Genomic DNA, 22,333 nt, shown 5'->3' on the forward strand with positions numbered 1-22,333 from the left:
TTTGAATCTGTTCAAGCAAATTCCATAACCTCTCATTGTTACCATAACTTCAAACCAGTGAACAAAATGCCACCTAACACACAGACAACATTATTGGTGCTGGCCAGATAAAAAATTGGTAAATAAAGTTCTCATTGTGTTAAAATCTAAAAATGCAACAATTTACAATTAAAAAAATTAGCTTTCTGCACATAGTACATTCGTTACTAATGGAGTGGAAATGTAATACATGTACAAAGAAAATATCATCACAATAAACAAAATACACAACAAGATGTGAGTGTTCGCTCTATTTCTCATATAAATCTGGCATCAACCAATCTCAGAAATACAGTTAAGCTTAACTGTAAACTAGATGCTATTTATCTTACGTTGTTATAATATAGTCTAGTTAACAAAAGGAGGGTAAAATAGTCAGGAGGTTAAAACTACTGCCAATAAACAATTTACCCGTTACTTCGATATCTGGGTTTAAATTCAAAATGTATACATGTACATGTATTTGACACCTTCCACGATTTAAATAAACATAATGTAAGAAAATTAAAATGGTGCAACTAGCATATGTAAAAAATATTGATATAATGTACATAAATGTGTTGATCCATAAACCAGTATTTAAATTCTTGAAATAAATTTCTTATCATGTTTTAATATTTCCTATACAAATTTTTAATAGATAAACAGATTATCAAAACATGATTCAAATACAACTGTAAATAAGATTATATTGGCTCAAGTGGATATTTTCGGAATGTTGGCATGAGGAAAAAAATCAAACTTATATAAAATGCATGGAATAATTACCATACATCCCCAAAAAGATAATAAATAACAAATGAAATATGTATCGCATCTTAAAAATATCACTCTAGAACAATGGTTTTTAAAATAAAAACATAAAAATATTTTCTATAAAAAAAATCTATGTACCATACATTAAAACTGGCATTTAGGGGACAATTCTCTACACTCCTCCTTTGATTAAGTGTAAAATCCCTTCTCATCCATTTTGCATCAGTAAAAACCTTCTCTTCTTAACTAGGTTTCATGTCATGCCTGCAAATAGGACAGCTTGCATTTCTCTGTAAATAGAGTTAACAAAAAAGATTAAAAAATGAAAAGTACGAAAACACTGTATAGTCCAGGGTTAATTCCACTATATTAAAAATAACTTAAGACTAGGGCAGGAGAATGAAAAAATACTGATTGAAATCGCTTCTAAATACATGGTTATTTTTTACCCTTCTACACTTGCAAATGGTTTCACCCAGCTTTAAATTTGCCCATACACAATTTTGTTTTGAGAGAGATATGTGACATTTGAATTGGCGCGGTCAAATTCTCCCGCTGACAATGAGGGCGAAATAAATCGGGGGCAAATATTTCCTGGCATACAGTATTCAGATACAGACTTGAGGAAACCAACTGAGTACTTATTTGATCTTCAATGATAAAATAAATTCAATTACTTAATAGCTTGATGTAAGCCCTACCTTCAGCCACTCTTTGACACAGGCGGCATGGTAGTCATGTTTACAGGGCAGAGTACAAAGCTTGTCCCCGCTTTTGAATGAAGATAGACACACCCTACACCCTGGTCCCTCGTGATCCTCCGTGTAGACTTTGGTTTTGGAGTTGTACGTCTTCACTGGCAGAGCCTTTATTTCCTTTTCCTCCATGCCTCGGTTTTTCACTTCCCCGATTCTTTCGGCCAATTCCCATAAAGACTGCATAGAAATACATGGGTTATTTTTGGAATTCTTGTAAAAAAGGTAAAACAAATTGGACTTAATTTTTCATGATGAAATAGGATGTTAGTAATTGATGTGACATTGACCATTTAATCTTATTACAATCTACACTCAACGATTAAACTCAGAGCAATGCTTATGTCAATGTTTCTAATATGCGAAATAGTAATTAACTCTGTACCTCATAATCATTTGGGTCTACATCATCAGGAACAAGCATTTCAGGTCTACGTCCCATTAGGAACAATATCAGTAACATGGGATCTCTCTGTGGAAGGAAACCCCAAAATTTATTCAATCAAATTCATTACTCATATTCGTAAAAAATTTTGGTTTTTATTAATTATTAGCTTGTAATATATATTCATACATTTAAAACACAAGTCGTTATTTTGAAGTATACATGTACATTAAAGCATTAGATCTTAAAATCATGACTGTACCATTTTCCAACCCAATATATTTGATACAAATGCCAAAATTTTACCATGATGTGAATGAATCGGTCATCCGAAGTGGAGTTAGCTTGTCTATTGTTTAACAGCATAATCTCAGGTTCCGTCTCCCCCCTGGGAAGTTCTGGACGATTCAAAGCCAAGGACAAAGGTGGGGCTGAAGACATAAAAATTCATTTTTAATATCATGACTTTATTTAACCTGCAGGCTACCATATCAATAAATTGTGCTCTATTCCCCCCTTTCCATCTCTTAAATCAATGCTGGGTGAGGAAATATAAGAGAAGATAGCACTGATCTTTTATTTAAAGTACATTGTTTATTCAATTCAATGGTTTACTGACATCACCATGTTGGCATACAGTCAAAATAAAATCAAATGACAGACAAAAGAAAATTATAACATAAAGGCTACAGCATGCAAGACAGTTTTATACAATACTTCATAGTCCCTGAACCGATTTCTTTGCATAAAACATTACTTTTATCCAAGTAGATCCATAGACGTTGTGTAGTATTATAATAACATGGATTAACAATTTCTTTTATGGGATCAATACCACAGTACAATTTATCATTGAAAATATCACAATAATGAAATCGAAGATTGTCATACACAGGACAGTAAAGTACAAAATGTTTTTCATTTTCGACTAATAATTTACAAGCATAGCATAAACAATTTTCCTTTGGGATAATTGGTTTACAATATTTACCTGTTTCAATGAATAGTGAATGTGAACTTATTCTTAATCTTTTTAGCTGGGATCTTTCATGCTTTTTCAAGGAGAACTTTAAGTAATCTTGCAACTTGTACTCGTTAGTATTTAATATTTTACTGTAAAAATGAAGTTTTCCTGAGTTACAGGATGAGATTTTGTTCAATTGCTCAAAGATCATATCAACCAAAAAATTTATTTAACTTAAATATAGTGAAAAGAAAATTCAAAAGAAAAATATGTGCATTTTTTAAATTTACTTAATATCAAGTCAAGCATATTTTTATAGTATCCCTTGAACTGTGCCTCTATATGGAATGTATAAAGTCTTCATGTGACTACAGGTAACAAATACATGTACTGTGAAATCATTTTTATTCTTGGGGGTCAACGTTGGTGGGTAGCCAAAATTTTCCTGGTTCGTTGGGATGTTATTTCGTTGGTAGTGTAATCAGGATAATTTTAATAAATATAAAACAAATCATTGTATATAAGTTCGTGGGGATGTATATTTGTTGGCAAGGGCTACCAACGAAAGCCACAAACATTGGTCCCCCAAGAACAATGAAGATTTTACAGGAGTTTTAATATATATATATATTATTTTCTTACAAATTAGCAGGAGGTATTAAAGATACAATGTATAGGCATATACATAATTACCAGTATATGAAAGGTAAGGAATATACAATGAAATTACATACCACTGGCTTCCATTGTTCCAGGTTCCATATCTGAGGAGTCATTTGTTGACTGTCTTCGGGCGGTTCCCCTTCCAGTACCCCTGCCTCTCCTTGCTGTAATTCTTCCTCGACCTCTTCCCCTGGTAGTTCCTAAAATTTACCAGCTCAAAATCGCATATTCAAAAGACTCCTTAAAAAATTGCTCTGAAAATTTATTTTGTCAAATCTCCCATTGGTTCAAAGAAAAAGCTTTTGAATCTAATACACTGGAAATGTTAGTCTCTAATTAAAACCTTATGAATGATGGTGAAAAAAACTTATGAATGAATTATATAAGACAAACTTATGGATATTAAATGAGATCTGTTCGTTACCTCTGCGGGTTGGGTTCGTTGAGGGAGAGGGTGTGGAAACAACCCCTGTCTCTGTTGGCCTCATACCATGTACAGATCTCCTGGGATTTATTGGTACTGCTCCCCTTCCCCCTCTCCCACTCTGGCCCCTGGCCTGAGCTACAGGACTTGCATTGGGAGAATTTTCTTCTACAGTGCTGTCTGATCCTGTGTCCGAATCCTCTTCTTCACTGTCCTAATCAAACATATTGTGAAGTTCAATTAATACACAAACTAAAAGTAAACTGAAAAACAATTTAATAGAACCATTTTAACAAGACCTAGGACTTTCGGTGGGACGTAACTATCTATTTCTTGTGTCAAAACAGGTTAAAAATGAAGTTGTTTCAAGCAAATTATGCACAGATTGCATAGTCTTAACTTAAAAGCCAGACAAATCTTGTTGATTTCAAAGAGCCACGGCTGAGTGGCCAGCAATGAAATAGACAGACCTGCGTCACACTTGTTTAAGACAACTACCCAAAGACCAAGCTTTTGTTAAAATGGTTCTTATTACAATGCATAACTTTCAAAATAATTAATTGAAGAATACTTGCCAACAAGTGATAGGTACTAAGTACTTACTGAGACAGCTGCTGGATCTCTTCGATTATTTCTGCCAGCATGGACCACTAGATCTGCGAATAGTTGAGTAATCGGAGTCATGGATCTGAGGTGTGATGGTGGAGGATGATCTCCATTTCCTCTTAGCCTCATCATGGGCATTGGCATAATGTTGATATTTCTGTGCATTCTTCTTGCTATTTGTTCGTCCTCCTAGTAATTGTGAATGAATCTTTTTTAAATATAACAGTATTTTGTTCTTAAGAACAGCTTCTGTTATACAGCTTTGATCAGAAATATCACATACAGGATCTCCAAGGATGTAGAATTAAAGAGAAAATATAATTCATACCAAATTTTAACTGCTAAATTTTCTATCCTCTTGTGTTTTGGGATTCACCAGGTATTTAACATATTATCTGTTATTGTTTGGTTTTTTTCCAATCAAATTTCACCTAAAAATACCTAGCTGCAGGTCTGTATCTCCCAGTCTGAAAAAATTTGGATGGATGACCTGGGAGCTACAGTGCCACCCACTGAAAAAATTGTGTATTTATTGCGCACAAAAATCTGCTCTAGTTTTGGACTGATTACTCTTATTTATTATTTATAAGCAACTTCTTTGAAAACAATTATTACCATTAAATTCTTCATGCAATTTACTACTGCTATCATCTCTTTACTTGCTTAAGACTTTTTTCGAAGCACGTTACCTACCTCAGAAAATTAAGAATGTTGAATTTACATATCGTGAGTCGTCATTTTTACATGTAAACAAACTGCACCACTTCACTTTGCGGGGCTGGTGATGGTGTTTAAAAGATTATCAGAGGCAAGTTCAGAGATGATATCAGTAGTAAATTGGATGGAGAATTTATTGGTTTTAATTTTTTTCACAGAATATAAATAAAAAAAAAATAAATTGCAGTGTTTCCAGGAGAGGTAATGGGGAAGGTAAGAAGGGTAAGGGTAGGGTCCATCTAATGTCAGGCAGATTTGTCAACATTAAAAATTATGTTGATTGACATGTCTTTGAGATCCGAGATCATGAGATGGTTATGTTTTTTCTGATTCACCTCTCTTGCAGCAGCATTCTCCTCTTCCTGCAGCTGTCTTGCATAAGCCTCGTCCTTGGACAAACTGTGCGGTCTAGTGTCTCGTCTACTTGGCCCTTGTCCACTAGCCATGGCATACTAAACCTGCTGTTGACATTTCTGTAACGTACGTTATGCATAAAAAAAATGTCCATATAAAGTTTCAAAAAAACCCACAGGAATGACTGATATCGACAAATTTGTAAGCACACTCAGTCAATTATCACTTTATTGCTGCGAGTCACAATATTGGATAAAAAATTATAAGACAAGTTACCACAGAGTTTGTTCTAAATTTTATAACAGTACATATGATCAGAGGAAATTCGAGATGACATTTTATCAGCACGGATAAATTTTGACATTTTAAGTAAGTTGTCCCTGGGAGAAACATTCAGATACACATTTTATATTACTTACCAACACTTTGTAACATAATCGTCGAGGTATATGACTAACCGATTTGGAAACTTCCCAGGACATTCAGCTTTCCGACAAAGGGAAGTAAATCTCCAATGTAAACAAGTTCTGTAGCCCCGGAAGTTGTCGTATTCAATTGGCGGGAAAATTTAGTTTACCGTCAAAACTTTAATTTTTAAACTGTCAATAGCATGATTACGATATGCAGCGACGATGCGGCGACGTGAGTTAAGGGGTTGGGTCATGTAATCAAGTCTTCACACTTTCTGCTATAGAATAATGTTCAAGTATTTTTTAAAAAGATAGCGGTACACATCAGGCACGTAGCATCAGGGGGGGCCAGGGGGGGCCTGGCCCCCCCACTTTTTCTCGCAGCAACAATTTTTTTAAAATTTGCATATAAAAAACTGTATTATAATGGAGTTGGCCCCCCCACTTTTTTGGAAGTTAGTAAAAAATTGATATGAAAATAAGGAAATGAGTAGTCAAATTTTTGGCAGGGAAGAATTTTTTTTTGGAAGTATAGTTTAGCCTACCCCCCCCCCCCCCCCCCCCCCCCCACGGATTAGGATTTTGAAGATTTTTGGAAACTTTAAATTTTCCCCTTTTTTTTTTTTGCTTGTCAAAATTTTTGGATGGGTCTGGCCCCCCCCACTTTCAAAAACGATGCTACGTGCCTGCACATACATGTAGCTTTACGTACAAAATACATATAGATTCAAGCATAAATAATAAGTTGGGGAAACGTACCCCGCTATTAGTTGTACTGAAACATATACAAACACAGATACATATGACAAACAGTCGACTGTATGTCCATAGGTTAGGATATTGGAGTTCATTTTTTCATAACTTACAGATATATAAATGGTACTGTGCTACTGCAAGGAAAACTGCCTGCATGACCCCCTTTACCACAAGGGACAAGCCCTTTATTTATGGTTACATTGAAATTAATGTCAAAACGGGCTTGGCCCCGGTTCCCTTAACTAGACTAGTACTCCGACTGTTCAACCTTGCTGCATACCGGTATATCTCATGCATGTGGTATCGGGGGGTGGGGGGGGGCTTTCTCGCAGCAACAAATATTCTTAAATTTACGTATAAAAAATTGAATTATCATGAAGTTGCCCCCCTCCTTTCTGGGGAGTATGTAAAAAAAAAAAATGGAATGAAAATACGGAAATGAAGAGTGAAATTGAAGTTATATATACTACGCCCCCCCCCCCCCCCCGGATAAGAATTTTGAAGATTTTGGAAACTTATTTTTTGTTTTGGGTTGTTAAGATTTTTTGGATGAGTCGCCCCCCCCCCCCCCCCCCACTTTAAACGATGCTACTTGCCTGTATCTGCAACTGACTATTGCTATGTACCTCAGTAATTTCCGCTACTGTTTCCACCTATCATTGTATTTTTCGACCTTTTTTTCAAAATAAAACAAAAAACTAAGTTGATGGTTCCAGAGCGGAGTTACAACTATACAAACTTGTTATGTGGTGTCAAGTCCTTCATGTCTTTCTAACACAAAACATATTCTGCTATCACAATTTTTCCTGTTTATGCTCCTGACTTCCATTCTCTCTGATCACATGAGATGTTCCCTGAATGAGTTCTTAGTACTTGACTCTTAAGAGCTTATATAAGATGGAACCTAAGCTCAACAATGATGATCATAATAGGCAATCTGATGATTTGGTAGGCCTAACTCAGCAGATTGGCCAAACCAACTTCAAGACCTTGTCCCCAGTGCAGGCATTTATTACGATATTATAACAAGTGAGAAGGTTCCCTGCTTGCTGCTTGGTTAGCACTTCGTTTTCGGCCTATCCTTGACTGTACCCCAGTTTCTCCGAGTTATGAATCTGGAAACAACAGTTTTGTATGTGTTCAAAACTTTCAACGATATATTTGGAATATAGATATTCAACACCGCCACGTTACAAATTAGCGTCAAATTTTAGAGCAGAATTTAAGAATATGTTTAGAAAAGTCTTTAAAATCTAACTTTAAATTTATCTTTTAAGGAATCCGATGTTGGCACCTGAAATACAAGTTATGCCAATGGAACTTAAAATCTCCATTCATTTTGTGACCCATGTCGCATTCCATTTTTTTTTAAACATGGGCCCAAAAAGGAAATGACAATTTTTCCTGGAAAGGATCTACTGCAAATTACAAAAGAATTGATCAATAGAGGAGATGGATTTCCCGGATAAATAACTTCTGATAATCAAAGTATTTTTTTTTGCTTTATTCTATCGCATATGTTTTTTAATTTTTCGTATTTGCATTTTGAACTTATCATATTGCTTTTGCAATTTTATTATTAATCTTCAATATTGGCTAAACAGCATTTTTCAGTAAAATGGTATATTTCTGCATGGTTTCAATTGGCGGTTTCTGGTCTAGATATCTTTCAGGACCGGCCTGCCCATAAAAAAAATCTTAGATATTTTGGTGGGTTTTGTTCAAAGGAATAAATTAAGATAGAATTTAGAATTTTCTTAGGGCAACCCGGCCCTGGGGTCGAATTTTGCGGGAAAAAAACGACAAAAATTTGGGAAACTGGTTTCTATCATAGTTGTCTATATTTACATCTAAAAATGTAAGTTCGGACTGCCCGGAAGGTTAAACTGCTGTTTTTTGTGCCCTGGTTTGATTCCATCTGCGGGCATACTTTTTTTTAATATACGGCATTCATAAACACCGTTTTATTTTTTTTTTATACAGAATTGTGCGTTTTGTATATTAAACTTCGATCTTATTCCTTAAATGAACATTTGTATCGATGGAAAAAGTATATATACTTTAGTTATTGTAAAAGCAATCATCCGGAACCTAAACCCCAAATGTAAGCACGCTTTGTTTGAGGAATCAAGCCAAGCAAAAATTGTTGCGTTTGCTTTTCCAGAACATCTATATGAAATGGTACAATTGTGGGAGAAGTACTGCAAAGTAGATGCAGTTCGTTCTTTGCAAAGAATGTGTGCATTGATGACATTTTAAGCCAGTCATGCAGAAAGAAGGTTTATAGATTAGAAAATAATGGGAATGGGTCATAATCAGTTAGAGTTTCCCGTCCCCTTGCCATTCCGGCAACAAGTACGTCTCGTTATACAAATGATGCAGCTGATAATACGGAAAAGAGTTCAGCTGAATGTACAGTGAATGATAATAGTGTTCGAACCCTTGTAAAAATCCTTCTTTACGACTACAAACATCACTCCTCCTGCTATTTCTTTTGGAAACACTAAGGCGATGTGCATTATTTGTCTCACAGAGTCAAAAGGTTTGCGACCTTTGAAATCGCGTCACGCGAGACTTTCGATAGTTGCTTATATGTCAAAACGCATATAATGAACGTGTATCGTATGATAGACTTTAAACAAACAGAATTATAAAAAAATTATTAACTCATACTGCTCGGACATTGTGAAACTTTTTTTTTCAATCACTATACATTATGAGAACTAGAACCTAAGAATTTACTGTATGGCCTAAAATCAAAAAGTTGAACGGAAATTGATATGCTTTTTGGAAACACAGAAACCAATACCGGTGTTGTATAGCAGTTTTTCCCCCATAGTAGCTTCTCCCCCCGGAAGACCTACTATATAGTAGCCTTTCCCCCTGGGGGGAAAAGCTACTATATAGTAGCTTTTCCCCCATAGTAGGGTTTCTCCCTCACGTTTTTGGTTCAGATTTTATAAAAAATATTGATGGAAATCCAGTAAGGATTAAAATTAATGTTTCTACACTCCCAGGTTGCATACATGTACAACTGCATTCATCTATAAAGGCTAAGTTTCGTTTTGCCAATTTATTATTTTTATAGACTATGCTGAAAATTGAACATGTGTGTAATGGAATTACACATTTAGGTAATTAATTGAAAAAAAATACTTGGTTTTACAAGTTATACACTTATATGCAGAATTCTGTGTTCTGAAATTGTACTAAGCGAGAATGTTTTAAGAATTTTTTGATAAATCTATCAGACTGTCTGTCTGTTTTTGAAAATTTCATCCAGGCTAAACCTCTGTTTTAAAGAGATTTTGTTTCCAATGTTTCAGAGCCCGATTTTTAAAATCCTATTATAATGATTATAGTGCATATTTTTAAGGGTCCAATGTCTCATAAACTAGAGATGACCATATCACCATATTTTCATAGTGGCAGTGGTTTACCACTTGTAGATGACTCTGAAAATTTCAGCCCTCAGGGTAGGGACCATTGATGTTTCAGGGCTCGATGTTTAAAACCCCATTATAATGATTGAATAGTGTTCTATAAGTAGGGATCCGAATCTCATATTCTAGAGATGACCACTTAACCATATTTTCACAGTGATAGTGTTATACCACTAGTAGATGACACTGAAAATTTTAGCCCCCATGCAGGGTAGGGGCCTTTGTTGTTTTCGAGCCCGATGTTTGAAATCCAATTATAAAGAAAATGTATTTTTTAAGGGCCCCATATCTCAAAAACTAAAGATGGCCACATGAACATATTTATACGGTCATTTAAAAGTAAAAACATCATTTAAAAATACATATATTTCCTTATCAAATTGATTGAAAATAACGATTCTGCTTTTCTTTTTTAAGAACTATATATAATATGATTTAAATTTGGCCCCCATAATTCGCAATTTTTTAAAGTGTTTCGGGTACAGTAAAATGTTATATTATTTTTTAGAAGAGTTGATTTAAAATATATTTTTTACCTATTCATTTGGTTTATTTGCACTCACTTGCAGTATATGACGTCAGAAGTAACGCTATTACTACAATTCAATCAAAATCGGTCAAAAATTGACATTTTTCTTATCCGTTTATGAATGGGGAATATAGAGCGCATGCTTGAACAAAGATATTTTTTTGTTACTTATTAGTCTTGGCTATATATATCTCTGATTAAAATATTTTGTTTGTTCAAGCACGCGCTCTATGTTTTCTGAAAGAAAAACTGCTTGAAAACAAGCTGTTTATGCTAAAATTGCAAAAATGGCGGGAAAAGGTTGTCTTTACGATGTCATATTTCTTAAATGTGAGCACTAGAATCAAAATGAACATAATGTATAAACATAACATATATATCTGTACAAAGAAAAAAAGAATTGAAGTAAAACGATGATGTTCATTTTAGGGGGCCATCTAAGGCGCCCATATCATATACAGTCCAAAGTTTACGAACAAATTATGTTAAAAAGGTACGCAGGTAAATTCATTATTCTTCAAAACATTTAATCAATTCATAAGATGACTAATGATATAATAAATAACTAGATAAATAAATCAATAAACTTTTATTCATAAAAGGAGCAACCGAAAATAAAAAATAAATAACCAACCTAAGCGCATACATGTATACGACTTTTTTAACTTGTTAGTTGATAAGTCAGCTCATCACCTCATCACAATAGATGTTATGGGGTTTTTTTTTTGGGGGGGGGGTGTCTTTTTTTTTTTAATTACCCTTGTTTCATTGTTCGAAGAAATAATATGGTACACAAGTAAATCTTTATTGCAAAAATATGAAACAAATAGTAATATACGATTTTTAGGTAAGTGAATCGTATATCTTGATTTATATGGCATCGTTTTCAAAATTGTATATTTATAAATCACGTTGCAAACTTAAAAGTGGAAAATTAGCAATTACTGAGTGTAAATATATACATAAGGTTAGTTCAGGCTCCATTTCACATTTTCCAAAGTAACCAGCAAAGGTACCGACATTGTTCTGGTTGTGAAGACATTTCCTTTTTTGAAACAAAATGTTTACATCATAGAATCTCGCGTTTCGTAAAAAATGTGCTAAAAATATGAATATGCGTAACTTTAAAACAAAATTGAAAACACTAACTTTTCACATGTTTTTAATATATAATCAATTAAAATACCCCTTACCCATGATTTAGAACACCATCAATCAAAATAAAACTAAAACATTTCAGTTCTCATCATTTCATTGCACCCTGTTTGATATTTAGAAGAAGAAATATATAATTGTTTTTAATTCGAGCGGTATTAATTTAAAATTGATAGCCTTTTGGACGAAGGGAGTAATACATTTTCACTTTTTATTCCCTTCCTCTACAAAATAAAGTTTAGATTGTACAGTTAGTTCCCTCGGAGAAGCTTATACAGAGATGGTAATACATTGGAAAATTAAAGTTCCAAACCAGCGTATTTTTACTCAAATGTGTTCTCACGTGTTCTTAACGTCGAAGTCGAAACTGTAGATAAGCATCGATTAGATGAAAAAGATTCGAAGTATTCCGAAATCCGTGTAAAAGGTGTTCCAAAAAGGTGTAAAAACAGGTGAAATAAACGATGATGACACATGAATGTTATGGAGGCGCGTGCCTTAGTTCATATTTGGGGTTAAAACACCATGAAATACTATTTTATTCTATGTATTAATAAATGCCATAATTATCCTTTTCTATGAAAAATTAATATCATATCAATTATTGCAAATTATTACCACGAATGGTCCACCATATAAATGGCCGGAATGTAAAAAAAGGGGGAAAATCCACTATATAGTAGGTTTTCCGTGGGGGTAATCTGGCTATAAAAAGGGGGAAAGCCCACTATATAGTCAGCTTTCCCTGGGGGTAAAACTGCTATATAGCCATTTTTCCGGGGAGAAGAACTGCTATATAGCCATTTTTCCGGGGGGAAAGATGGCTAGGGGGAAAATGCACTATATAACACCGGCCCCATCGGTCAACTCTTCTGTTATATACAAGTGTTCCTTTATTATTAGAAGAAATCAAAAAGTTGAACGGAAATTGATATGCTTTTTGGAAACACAAAAACCAATATCGGCCCCATCGGTTTACTCTTCTGTTATATACAAGTGTTCCTTTATTATTTGAAGAAATTAAATAAATATTTATAGTTTAAAAAATTATTTAATTATGATTTTAATACAGTATAAAGCTGAACACATGTAGTTTCTACAAAAGTAATGTTTTGGTCAAAGTTTTAAAAACCTTGCTTTACTGGTGGCTTCAAATGCCAGTACATAATGAACACAAGAGCATATGTTAAGATTTTCTATGATTATAAATTAAGACATATACAAGTATTCCTTATATTTAAGGAATCAGATAAATATTTATAGGTTAAACTTTCATTTAATTATGATTTTAACAGAGTATGAAGTTGAATCAAATAAATATTTATAGTTTAAACTATTAATTATCATCATTGTGTAATGAACTGTTTTTCAAGTCCCCTCACCACCTTGTAAAAGATTTTTATTTTAAAAAAAATGCAAAAAAAAATATTGACGGAGGATATCTTCATCTAATATTTTGTTAAATCATCGTTCAATCACAATTATCTGACAAGAGGATGAAACATTTAGGTAATTTGCAAGTTTTTCTACAACAAAGAATAAATATGATACAATCGGTTAAGACCCGCCGAACAATATCTATATGGTAAAGTTTTCATCCATGCATATAAGATGGTTATTTGTTTATACAACTCGATAATGACTTTGTATCATTCTCTATATAAGACAAAATAAAATTATAGGTAGATTGTTTGCCGTGGATTAAATATTTATATCATTGTTTAACAAGAAGTTATCATCCTATAATTAAAGGTTTAAACGTCAATTGCTTGTCTCTCAGTCTTCCTGTTGTTTCAGTTGTATGCGATTACGTATGTCAATGGAAACTAAACCAACTCGATACCCAGAAACAAACATGTGCGACTTAGGTACAGTGTACGTAGCATTAAAGAAAGGGAGGAGACAGGGGTCTGCTCTTCTAGCCCCCATCCCCGCCCACACGGGTCCAATTTTTTTTCGAAACAGAATGTTTTTCTCATTTTACATATAGAAATTAAAGTTTGTAAGAAATCGATGCTACGTGCCTGCGACCAAAGCACAACTGCCTCATCCGCAGTATTAAAAGTAGATTTTTTCGCCTTCATATCGTAAAAGAACAATATTCTCAATATATTATCATAGCCTTCCTAGTGGTTGAAATTAGTTTTTTAACTCTCTTTTTAGTCCGTATGGTTACACAAAGGTAATTCAAGACTAAAAAACATTAATTCTTCTATCATAAATATACTTATAATGAATTGCTTTGTGAGTTTTTCTAGAGCTTTGTTAAAAGGAAATCAATGGTTTCACTTATTTCATCACGAAACTGTTTAATGATGTGTGTTTTGGGACAACAAATGGCGCAGTTATCTGATACGGGATTTAATTGAACAATGCACCATTAATTTTGTTTAAATAGAATTCATTGTTAACATATCAAAAAAATTACAACTACTTTCACTACAAGTCATTTATAGTAAGGAAAAAATATAAATATTTTCATTCTCCTGTTTGTTTCATTTGCTTAATATGGAAAATACGTTTTATTTCGTTGATATGAAATGTCAATTCGTGATTGAATTACCTCGATAAAACTGAATGGATATTAACAGAACGGAAAGTTTCGTATTGATTTTCACTTAAAACCTTTCTCATTCTGTTGAATTAGTTATCCTCAGGCCCCGCCGTCACCAACTTTCCTCAAGTCATTACTCAGCCTCAAGTCTGAGTTTTTACCTCAAATTCATGCACTTTTCCTTTAAGGATTTGAGTTGAGGACTGCGCTGAGGGATTTAAAAATTTTGGTGACGGTGCGGCCTGGTTTTGTCAAAACTGTGGTGTTTTAGATACGCAAATCTAAGAATAATGAATTGGTTTAGAATTATACCATTAGTCTATGCAATAGAATACTGACTATGAAAGGCAAACGGTCATCTTTCCTGCAAAATCAAGTCAATCAACTAATTGCATATGATGATAGTGCCAGTGTTGCATAACAGTAAAAAAGGAAGAAACATTGTAGATGTAATTTGTTAGTGTTTTGACAATAAAGAATGAATGTTATTCAATTGATTAAAAAACCCACCGAAAACAGCAATGATAAAGTAAAATGTTCATCCACGCATACAAAATGAAAAGTTTTAAACGTCAAGTGTTTGTGATTCTCCACTCTCCTTGCTGTTTCATGTTTCAGCTGTGTGCTAGGATAATAAAAAAACATGTGCGGCTTAGGTACGTATTATTAAGGAGGGGAAGCAGGGGTTCTGCCCCACCCAACCCCCACCCCGTTCAATTTTTTCGAAAGAGAATATTCTGTAAAACTGAATTGAAGAAATCGATGCCACGTGCCTTCGACCAAATTAAAATTGCCACACCCGCAGTAAATCAAATGTAAACCTTTCTTTTTTTCATTGAAATGTACTGTGGTGTTTTGGATACACAAAGCAATGAATAAATAATTGTTTTAATTGTGTTATCTTAGTTTATTTTCACTCAAAATTATATAATGGTACATGAGGAACATCAAGAAAATTTCACATATCCAGTATGTAACATATTGTTTACATATATACAGTAAAGTTGTGAAGGAAAAAATAGTAAATGATGTGAGCAAACAATTTCATTACATTTTTAAATAAACAAACACAATTTTCTTTGTAGCATAGTTTTTAGAAGACATGACTTCATCAAACGTTTTAGTTTTAGGAGAAGAACAGTAATCTGTAGCTAAAAACTGACTTCGTTATTTACTTGATCCCTTACATTCTAAAATAACATGAAATTCGTCGCCAATTTTGTTACAATTATACAGTTATACAACAGGATTTTGAAAGGTTATTTTTCCTGAAAAATCAAGTTAATCGACGACTAGTGATTGCATCTGACGACAGAACCGAAGTCTGGTACAACTGTACAGCAACAATGAAATCTTGACCAAGGGTAAAGAATACTATCAATAGTAGATGTTTCCTGACCCGATCCAACGGATGACATGATACATGCATCAATAATCAGTCTCCCTCAGAAAGAAACCAAACAAACAATCAAACACAACACCCCCCCCCCTCCCGAAAAAACCCCAAAACAAACACAGAACAATAGAAAACAGAACCAATAAAACCAATCAAACATCTTCTTAAAACATTGACTTTATTATTGCATTAGTATTTCCTTTTCACAGATACATCCGTGCAATGCTGTCTCTGCTATGTCATCCCATTTGCCTAAATACGTATATCTGAGGCCAATTGAAGTGTGAGTACTAATTTTAGCTGGTTCTCCAGGGTACCAGTAAAATTCCGCAATACGCTGCCCATTTGAGAATTTCCACACACCTCCAGTGTAGATTCCATCAACACGATATTTCGTAATCAGATCTTTAAAATACATATTTTACGAGGAATAAATACGAGGGTCATTAATTCTTACAAGAAGAAAGAATGTAAATTATAACCATATGTATATATAAATATGATTACTTACCTCAATATTTGCAACCTGTATTACTCATGGAATAGGATTTAAAGCGTAGTTAAAATAATTTAAGTTTAAAGGTAGTTAAAATAATTGTTTTACCTGTACTGTTCAGATTCAACTCTTCAACAAATCTCTGTTTCCTGTAATTATTTATCCGTAAGAGGTATCCATTAAACTGCTCGCAGAAAGTAATGGCGTTTTGTTTTGTTCTCGGTGTGGTGTCTATCATGTAACACGTTGGAATAAGATAATTAAACCGAAACCCCAAGTTGTTTGCCTCGCAAACCAATTCTGCTTGCTCTGAAAAACAATACAGGCCAATTTCAGAGAGAGAGAGAGAGAGAGAGAGAGAGAGAGAGAGAGAGAGAGAGAGAGAGAGAGAGAGAGCATGTGTGTACCACACCAAAATAATTAATATTTAAATCATGCAATTGAAAACAATCGGATTAATTGGATGAATTTTAAAATAATTACACTTGATAATCAAAATGTCTTACTTAGCGCATCTGAATACTGCACTCTCGTTTGAACGACGAAATATTTCTGATTTTTTGTAACGTTTACCACATCATCAGTATTTTCAAAAATAAAACAAATAGATGCGTTTTCGTCGTATGAAAATGCTGAACACGCCGGAGTCGCTCCGCAGAGGTCCCAACATTCGGAAAGTTTCGATACCGAGCTCGACGTTATTGGTGTAGATCCAGTGGCCAAGGATGTCCTCGTATTACGTTGATAGGCCCAATGTTGATAGCGCAAGGAATTTCCTGTAGGGAACGTTTGTGAAGAAACTGATCATTGTCAGAAAAATAGACAGAAGTAATAGTACAATGTATTTCATTTTGGGAAAATAAAAAAAAAAGCTTTTTGCGTTTGTTTAAGACCAAGAATGTACTTTTTTTTTTTATCGCGTCAAATAACTAAATAATATAAATACATACCCCATTTATTAGGAGGAAATACGTTCATAAAAAAGATCAGCAACAGAGTTTTCCAAATCATTCTTACATCCGTATCCCTCCAAATCATTTCAGGAATGATTAAAAATAAAATAGCTGTATCGATTTTTTTCTACTAAGCCTCGATTGGGAAAACTTCTCAAAACAGCTCCGTTATCTAAAGTAAACAAATCAACACTGTTTATCATAATGCTTAAAATCATATTTGCCTCAAAACATCATATTACTATCGTACTATTGAAATGCATATTGAATTATCTGATAAAATTTATTTATCTTTTCAAAATTGGATATTTTTTATTGAATAAATTGATTGGAGATGTCTGAAGTTAACAAATCAACAAAGGGTTTCATATTGCTTTTAAATAAAAACTATTTGCCTGAGAACATCATATTTCTATCGTACGACAGTAACGCATATTGATTTATCTACTATTATTTAATTACGATTTCAAAATTGAATTTTTTTTCATTGAATAAATTGATTAAGATTTATCTTAATCTATATTTTAACCAATGCATCACTGTAAATAAATGTCTGTTGTAAGAAAATGCCAGTTGCAATGGACTAACAATTGCGAAAAATTAATTTACTTGAATTATTAATTACAATAAATCTTATTTTCATTGAGAAATATGTTGTCTGCACTCTTCATGGCTTGCACAATATTTTTTTATCATTTTGTAAATTCCTTATATTACGCGAGTACTTAATTCCGCGATCTGGTGGTTTCGGATCAAATCGCGAGAATATAAAATCGCGAACATGGAATTTCCATCCTTATTTCTTATAGTTTTGAACTCTTAGAAAATAATAGCGAGGTTTTAAAATCCGCGAAGGGTGCTTCTCGCGATTTTACGCGGATATTAATTCCTCGCGGTTAATTAGGAATCTACAGTATCGTCGAACATCGTTTTGTTATCATGTCTAATTTTACCATCATAAATAAATCTATTTGTAGTGTAAACAATAAAATGCTTCTACATGTTTGCACAGGCCGTAATGGTACCAGGACTTGCAGAAAAAATTATCTATTCTTTTTTATGGTCTTTTGTCCAATGATATGCTTCAAAAGTTTAGATTAATAATCGAAGAACATTAATATTATTTGAATACACAAAGAACAATGAAAGGTTAACGTTTTTAACAACTTTAAGCACTTGCCGTTAAAAAAACTGGTAAAACTGGCTAATACACAGGTAAGTAATTATAAATAACACTGGTTGGAAATGCGAAAAAATTACTGAACATCATCACGGCTTATTAAAAGATTTTTAGTTATAAGAAACAGTGTTTTCACTATTATAATAGCTCATGCAATTTGGTAAGAAATTTTATGTTAAAGAAACAACTAGATATCGCAGTTCATTAAGCCGCTAGGTATAACCGGATTAACACCGCTATTGAAAACGTTGGGTCTTGTACAAGCATCTTACATGAAGCGCTTTTTGAGTAATCCAATGCAGGGAAAGTCAGCGTAAAGATAAACGGGGTAAACATGGCTAGGAAGGTCTGAGTGATGATAGAGAGCTTTAAAACCACCCGCTGATTGGTTGCTTAGTGTCTGAGCGCCGGCAGAGTGTACGTCAAAAATCTTTTTCATACGATGTTTTAAGTAAAACAAAAGATACCCATACATGATTAATTTCGATAGGATAAAAAACAAAATCAAGGATTTCCCTAAGTTGTTTATTATATTCTTTTTTTGTCTGTACATAAAACTGCACTGGATTCCCATGGGTCCACTGAAGTAAAACATTGAGTATGCTATGGAGAAACTAGCATCACAAGGCATTTGGCAATGCATGTATAAGTATTGTATCTCATTGCAAACCAAAATAAAACAACGGAGTGATTGTTAACAGAGAAGCATGAAAGGTACCAGTATTTCTTCAATTCGCAGTTGGTCCTCAAGATATGTTAGAAACGTTAATGGCTTGCTTGATTAACATGTCCACATGTCATTAAATCAGTCATAGCCAAATCAATGAACTGGAGAAGCCGGATTTGAAAATTAAGTCGGGTAAAACGGTAGAGAATGGCAATAGCGATGCCATTTTCAATGACATACAGTAAATAAGAACAGCTTCAGCATAGCACAACATTTTTACCCCTATATACCGGTATATATACAGTCATACATTTTTTAGGTTTTTTGTCCCAGATAAGACTACAAATCGATTTTGTATTGTATTGCCCAATATACCGGTAGTTCATGAATGACTAATTTAATCGTACGGCATTTAGTCGTACAGTTGCTGAAAATTATATAAATATAAGTTATGTAAGTTATAAGGAATCATTCTTTGAATATCATGAAGTGATCTATATTGGTCTATCATAAAGCCCAAAGCTTTATTGGATTTTATCTCTCCCGACCGTATTTGATCACTTCATAGTACTAAACGAAGGTGTCTTATTCCCGAAGTTAGGATATTAGAATACCAGTGTGTTTGCATTACCTGTCAGCACAGTTATACGAAGTCCAAATATTCCTCACATCTTCTGTCGCTAAGCTAGTACACTGAGGTCAGATTTATTACCTGTAGTACTAATTAATATTTAACACGGTTTGATTTAATGTCATCTAATGAGAATGAATGTGAAACTGCCTTCTCCGATAGATCGATTCAGCTATGGTAATTAAGCATCGTTTCTTGATTAGAGTGACCTGCGTGATTGCTGTGTTGATTGTATGTTTAGGAAACAATTTTTCGTCAGTGTGGTATACTTTTTTTCCATACAGTGTGTAATTTTAACAAAGCAACACATTTTGTGTCAATTAATATTATTGAAAGTAAAAAGAAATTAGTACATTTTATTGTTCAATACTGACAGCAGTACATTGAAACCACGTGTCATCGTAATAGTAGTACTGTGGCAGTATCACAGTACTTAGAAATTAAGAAATCACATTGGATCAAAATCACATAGAGTCAATCATTTCTACCTGACATCTAAAGAGACACTAGTGTTTGTTTCATTATAATAATTAACTTGCTCAGGGTTTTAAGAATTTTTTTTTTAAAGTGGTCAAAATTCATGACTTCTTTGCATAAAGGTGTCGATTGTATATTTAGAAAATGATTTACCTCTCAAAACGAAAGTATTTTTCTTAGAGTATAATCTTCAATGTTGGTTCAAGTGAAAAATAGCATGTCGAAACCTTATAACCAGGTTTGGTTGTGGCCAAAAATGAGGCCTGTTTAATCCTTCCCCATTTATTTAATTATACAAGAACACATTACATATTTTGATTTTATACAGTACTATTTTGATTCCTAAGTGTTCTTACGACAACGGATCAATTTGAGCTCTAAACACCATACTCATATTCATAGTACAATCATTCGGTTTTGATATAAATGTAATCAATATTTGGAAAAAATTCATACAACAGTGCCTGCTGGCTTTATACTAAACAATACGTCATACGACTTATAAAATGAGTGGGAGAAACTTATTTTATAAATAATATCACAGGTTTTTATTTCAAAGAAAGTATGCAGCATTATCCCCTATTTATTTCACGTCAATATCTAAATCCGCTCACTCATTTAACCTAACAATTCTAGTTATTCCCCTTGAATTAGTCCTTAAGCCCCCTATTCATATAGAGATTTTCTGAATGAGGTTAGTAAAAATGTTGATTCTTCATCTCATTAAATAATATAACTAAAATTAACACATTCAACCGTTAAGAAAAAATATCCGACCTGTTTTTTTTCTTAGAAACATCATTTATATAGGCATTATGGAAAATTTATTATGTAATATGCTACGATTTATTAAAATTGTTTGGTCCATTCGTCTGTGGTTATTGCACTAAATAAATTTCGATACATTCGTTAGCATGCACATAACTCTACTATTCTTTTTTATTTGATGTTAATATATACAATCACTGTCACTAATTTAGACGTAATTTATTTACATAAAATGTGAGAAAATGAAACTTATCTATGAACTGTGCAAATGGAGTCCAAAACAAGCAATATACATGTAAATTTAAATAATTCAAGTAGATATCAAATAAAAAAATCACTATAGAGAAGTTTGTCACCAAAAGTCAAAAGCATATTGCTTTTGTTAATCATAATTCGAATTATTAATGACATTTTGAAGAAACAACATTGTACGGTTTCCTAATTGAATTGCATTACTTGTTACTGTAATTGTGCAGATATCATCGCAATCAACTTTCTGCTTAAATACAAAATACAAAACAACAAACAAACAAAACAAAACATACAAAAACAAACAAACAAAAACGAAAAAACAAAACAAAACAAAACACCAACACAGTCTCGAATAACCGGACATTCCTTAACTTTTCATTATCATTTGATGAACTATTGTTAATGAATTCATTTAAATTCGTTCCGATTTCCTGCGAAAAAAACCCCAATGGCTTAGACTCATGACCTTCTGTAAACCATCTGGAAAATCCCACGCAATATCCTGTTTCATATAAGATAAGATTAGACCATATAATTTTCTCAATAGAAACCAAATTTACCAGATACTAAGATAGAATACAGAAAATATATAAAATACAATTGAAATATTTACAAAACAAAAAGATATCAACTTTAAAAATTAAAATGAATATAAATATTCAATTCCAATAAAAAAAATAATTCAATACAAATAAAAGTTGGAAAAATTACAAATAAAATTATTCAATACAAATGTTATTTGACAATACAAATGAAAATGAAACAAAATGAAACGAAAAATTACCATACAAATGAAAAATTAGGCAAACAAATGAGGTTCTTTATAATACAAATTAAACAATACAAAGTATTGAACAATCATATAATTTAAAAATTTGTTTATAAAAGTTTTTGTACTGTGTTTCTTATTATTAAGGTTTATGTTCTAACGGAAGACGTTATAATTTCATACTGTTTATTTTTATTAGTGTCTTCCGTTTCCAACAGAAGACCCTCTTGTTAT

General features: G+C 33.1%; 1 protein-coding gene and 1 long non-coding RNA gene across 4 annotated transcripts; both read right to left on the minus strand.

The window, feature by feature from the left end:
- Window positions 1-565: 565 nt before the first annotated feature.
- On the minus strand, window positions 566-6,211 carry LOC105339130 (uncharacterized). 2 transcript variants are annotated; one of them, XM_011444543.4, is made up of 9 exons: window positions 6,083-6,211; window positions 5,645-5,782; window positions 4,590-4,781; window positions 3,987-4,200; window positions 3,634-3,762; window positions 2,242-2,366; window positions 1,936-2,022; window positions 1,497-1,730; window positions 566-1,085 (listed from the first exon to the last, which is right to left on the minus strand). In XM_011444543.4, exons 2-9 carry the CDS (start codon window positions 5,753-5,755, stop codon window positions 1,038-1,040), a joined length of 1,140 nt encoding a protein of 379 aa, XP_011442845.2. In that variant the 5' UTR covers window positions 5,756-5,782; window positions 6,083-6,211; the 3' UTR covers window positions 566-1,037. The 2 variants fall into 2 exon arrangements, with proteins under 2 accessions (XP_011442845.2, XP_011442846.2); XM_011444544.4 differs by having other exon boundaries at window positions 5,645-5,770; window positions 6,083-6,198.
- Window positions 6,212-15,417: 9,206 nt separating this feature from the next.
- On the minus strand, window positions 15,418-19,945 carry LOC105329869 (uncharacterized). 2 transcript variants are annotated; one of them, XR_004596452.2, is made up of 5 exons: window positions 19,834-19,945; window positions 17,353-17,527; window positions 16,909-17,178; window positions 16,511-16,711; window positions 15,418-16,311 (listed from the first exon to the last, which is right to left on the minus strand). It is a non-coding gene; the product is annotated as an uncharacterized lncRNA (long non-coding RNA). The 2 variants fall into 2 exon arrangements; XR_010710805.1 differs by lacking the exon at window positions 19,834-19,945 and adding an exon at window positions 18,808-18,899.
- Between the last annotated feature and the right edge of the window lie 2,388 nt (window positions 19,946-22,333).

Source organism: Magallana gigas, chromosome 2 (assembly GCF_963853765.1).
Source record: "Magallana gigas chromosome 2, xbMagGiga1.1, whole genome shotgun sequence".
Taxonomy (NCBI): domain Eukaryota; kingdom Metazoa; phylum Mollusca; class Bivalvia; order Ostreida; family Ostreidae; genus Magallana; species Magallana gigas.

What these genes read in the sequence shown, in the direction of transcription:
- LOC105339130 (XM_011444543.4), bottom strand. Translation starts at nt 5,755, where the DNA reads ATGGCTAGTGGACAAGGGCCAAGTAGACGAGACACTAGACCGCACAGT. An exon ending in GAGATCCAGCAGCTGTCTCA is followed by an intron (nt 4,201 to 4,589) that starts GTAAGTACTTAG and finishes ATGTTTGATTAG; the next exon opens with GACAGTGAAGAAGAGGATTC. An exon ending in TAGACCCAAATGATTATGAG is followed by an intron (nt 1,731 to 1,935) that starts GTACAGAGTTAA and finishes ATTTCTATGCAG; the next exon opens with TCTTTATGGGAATTGGCCGA.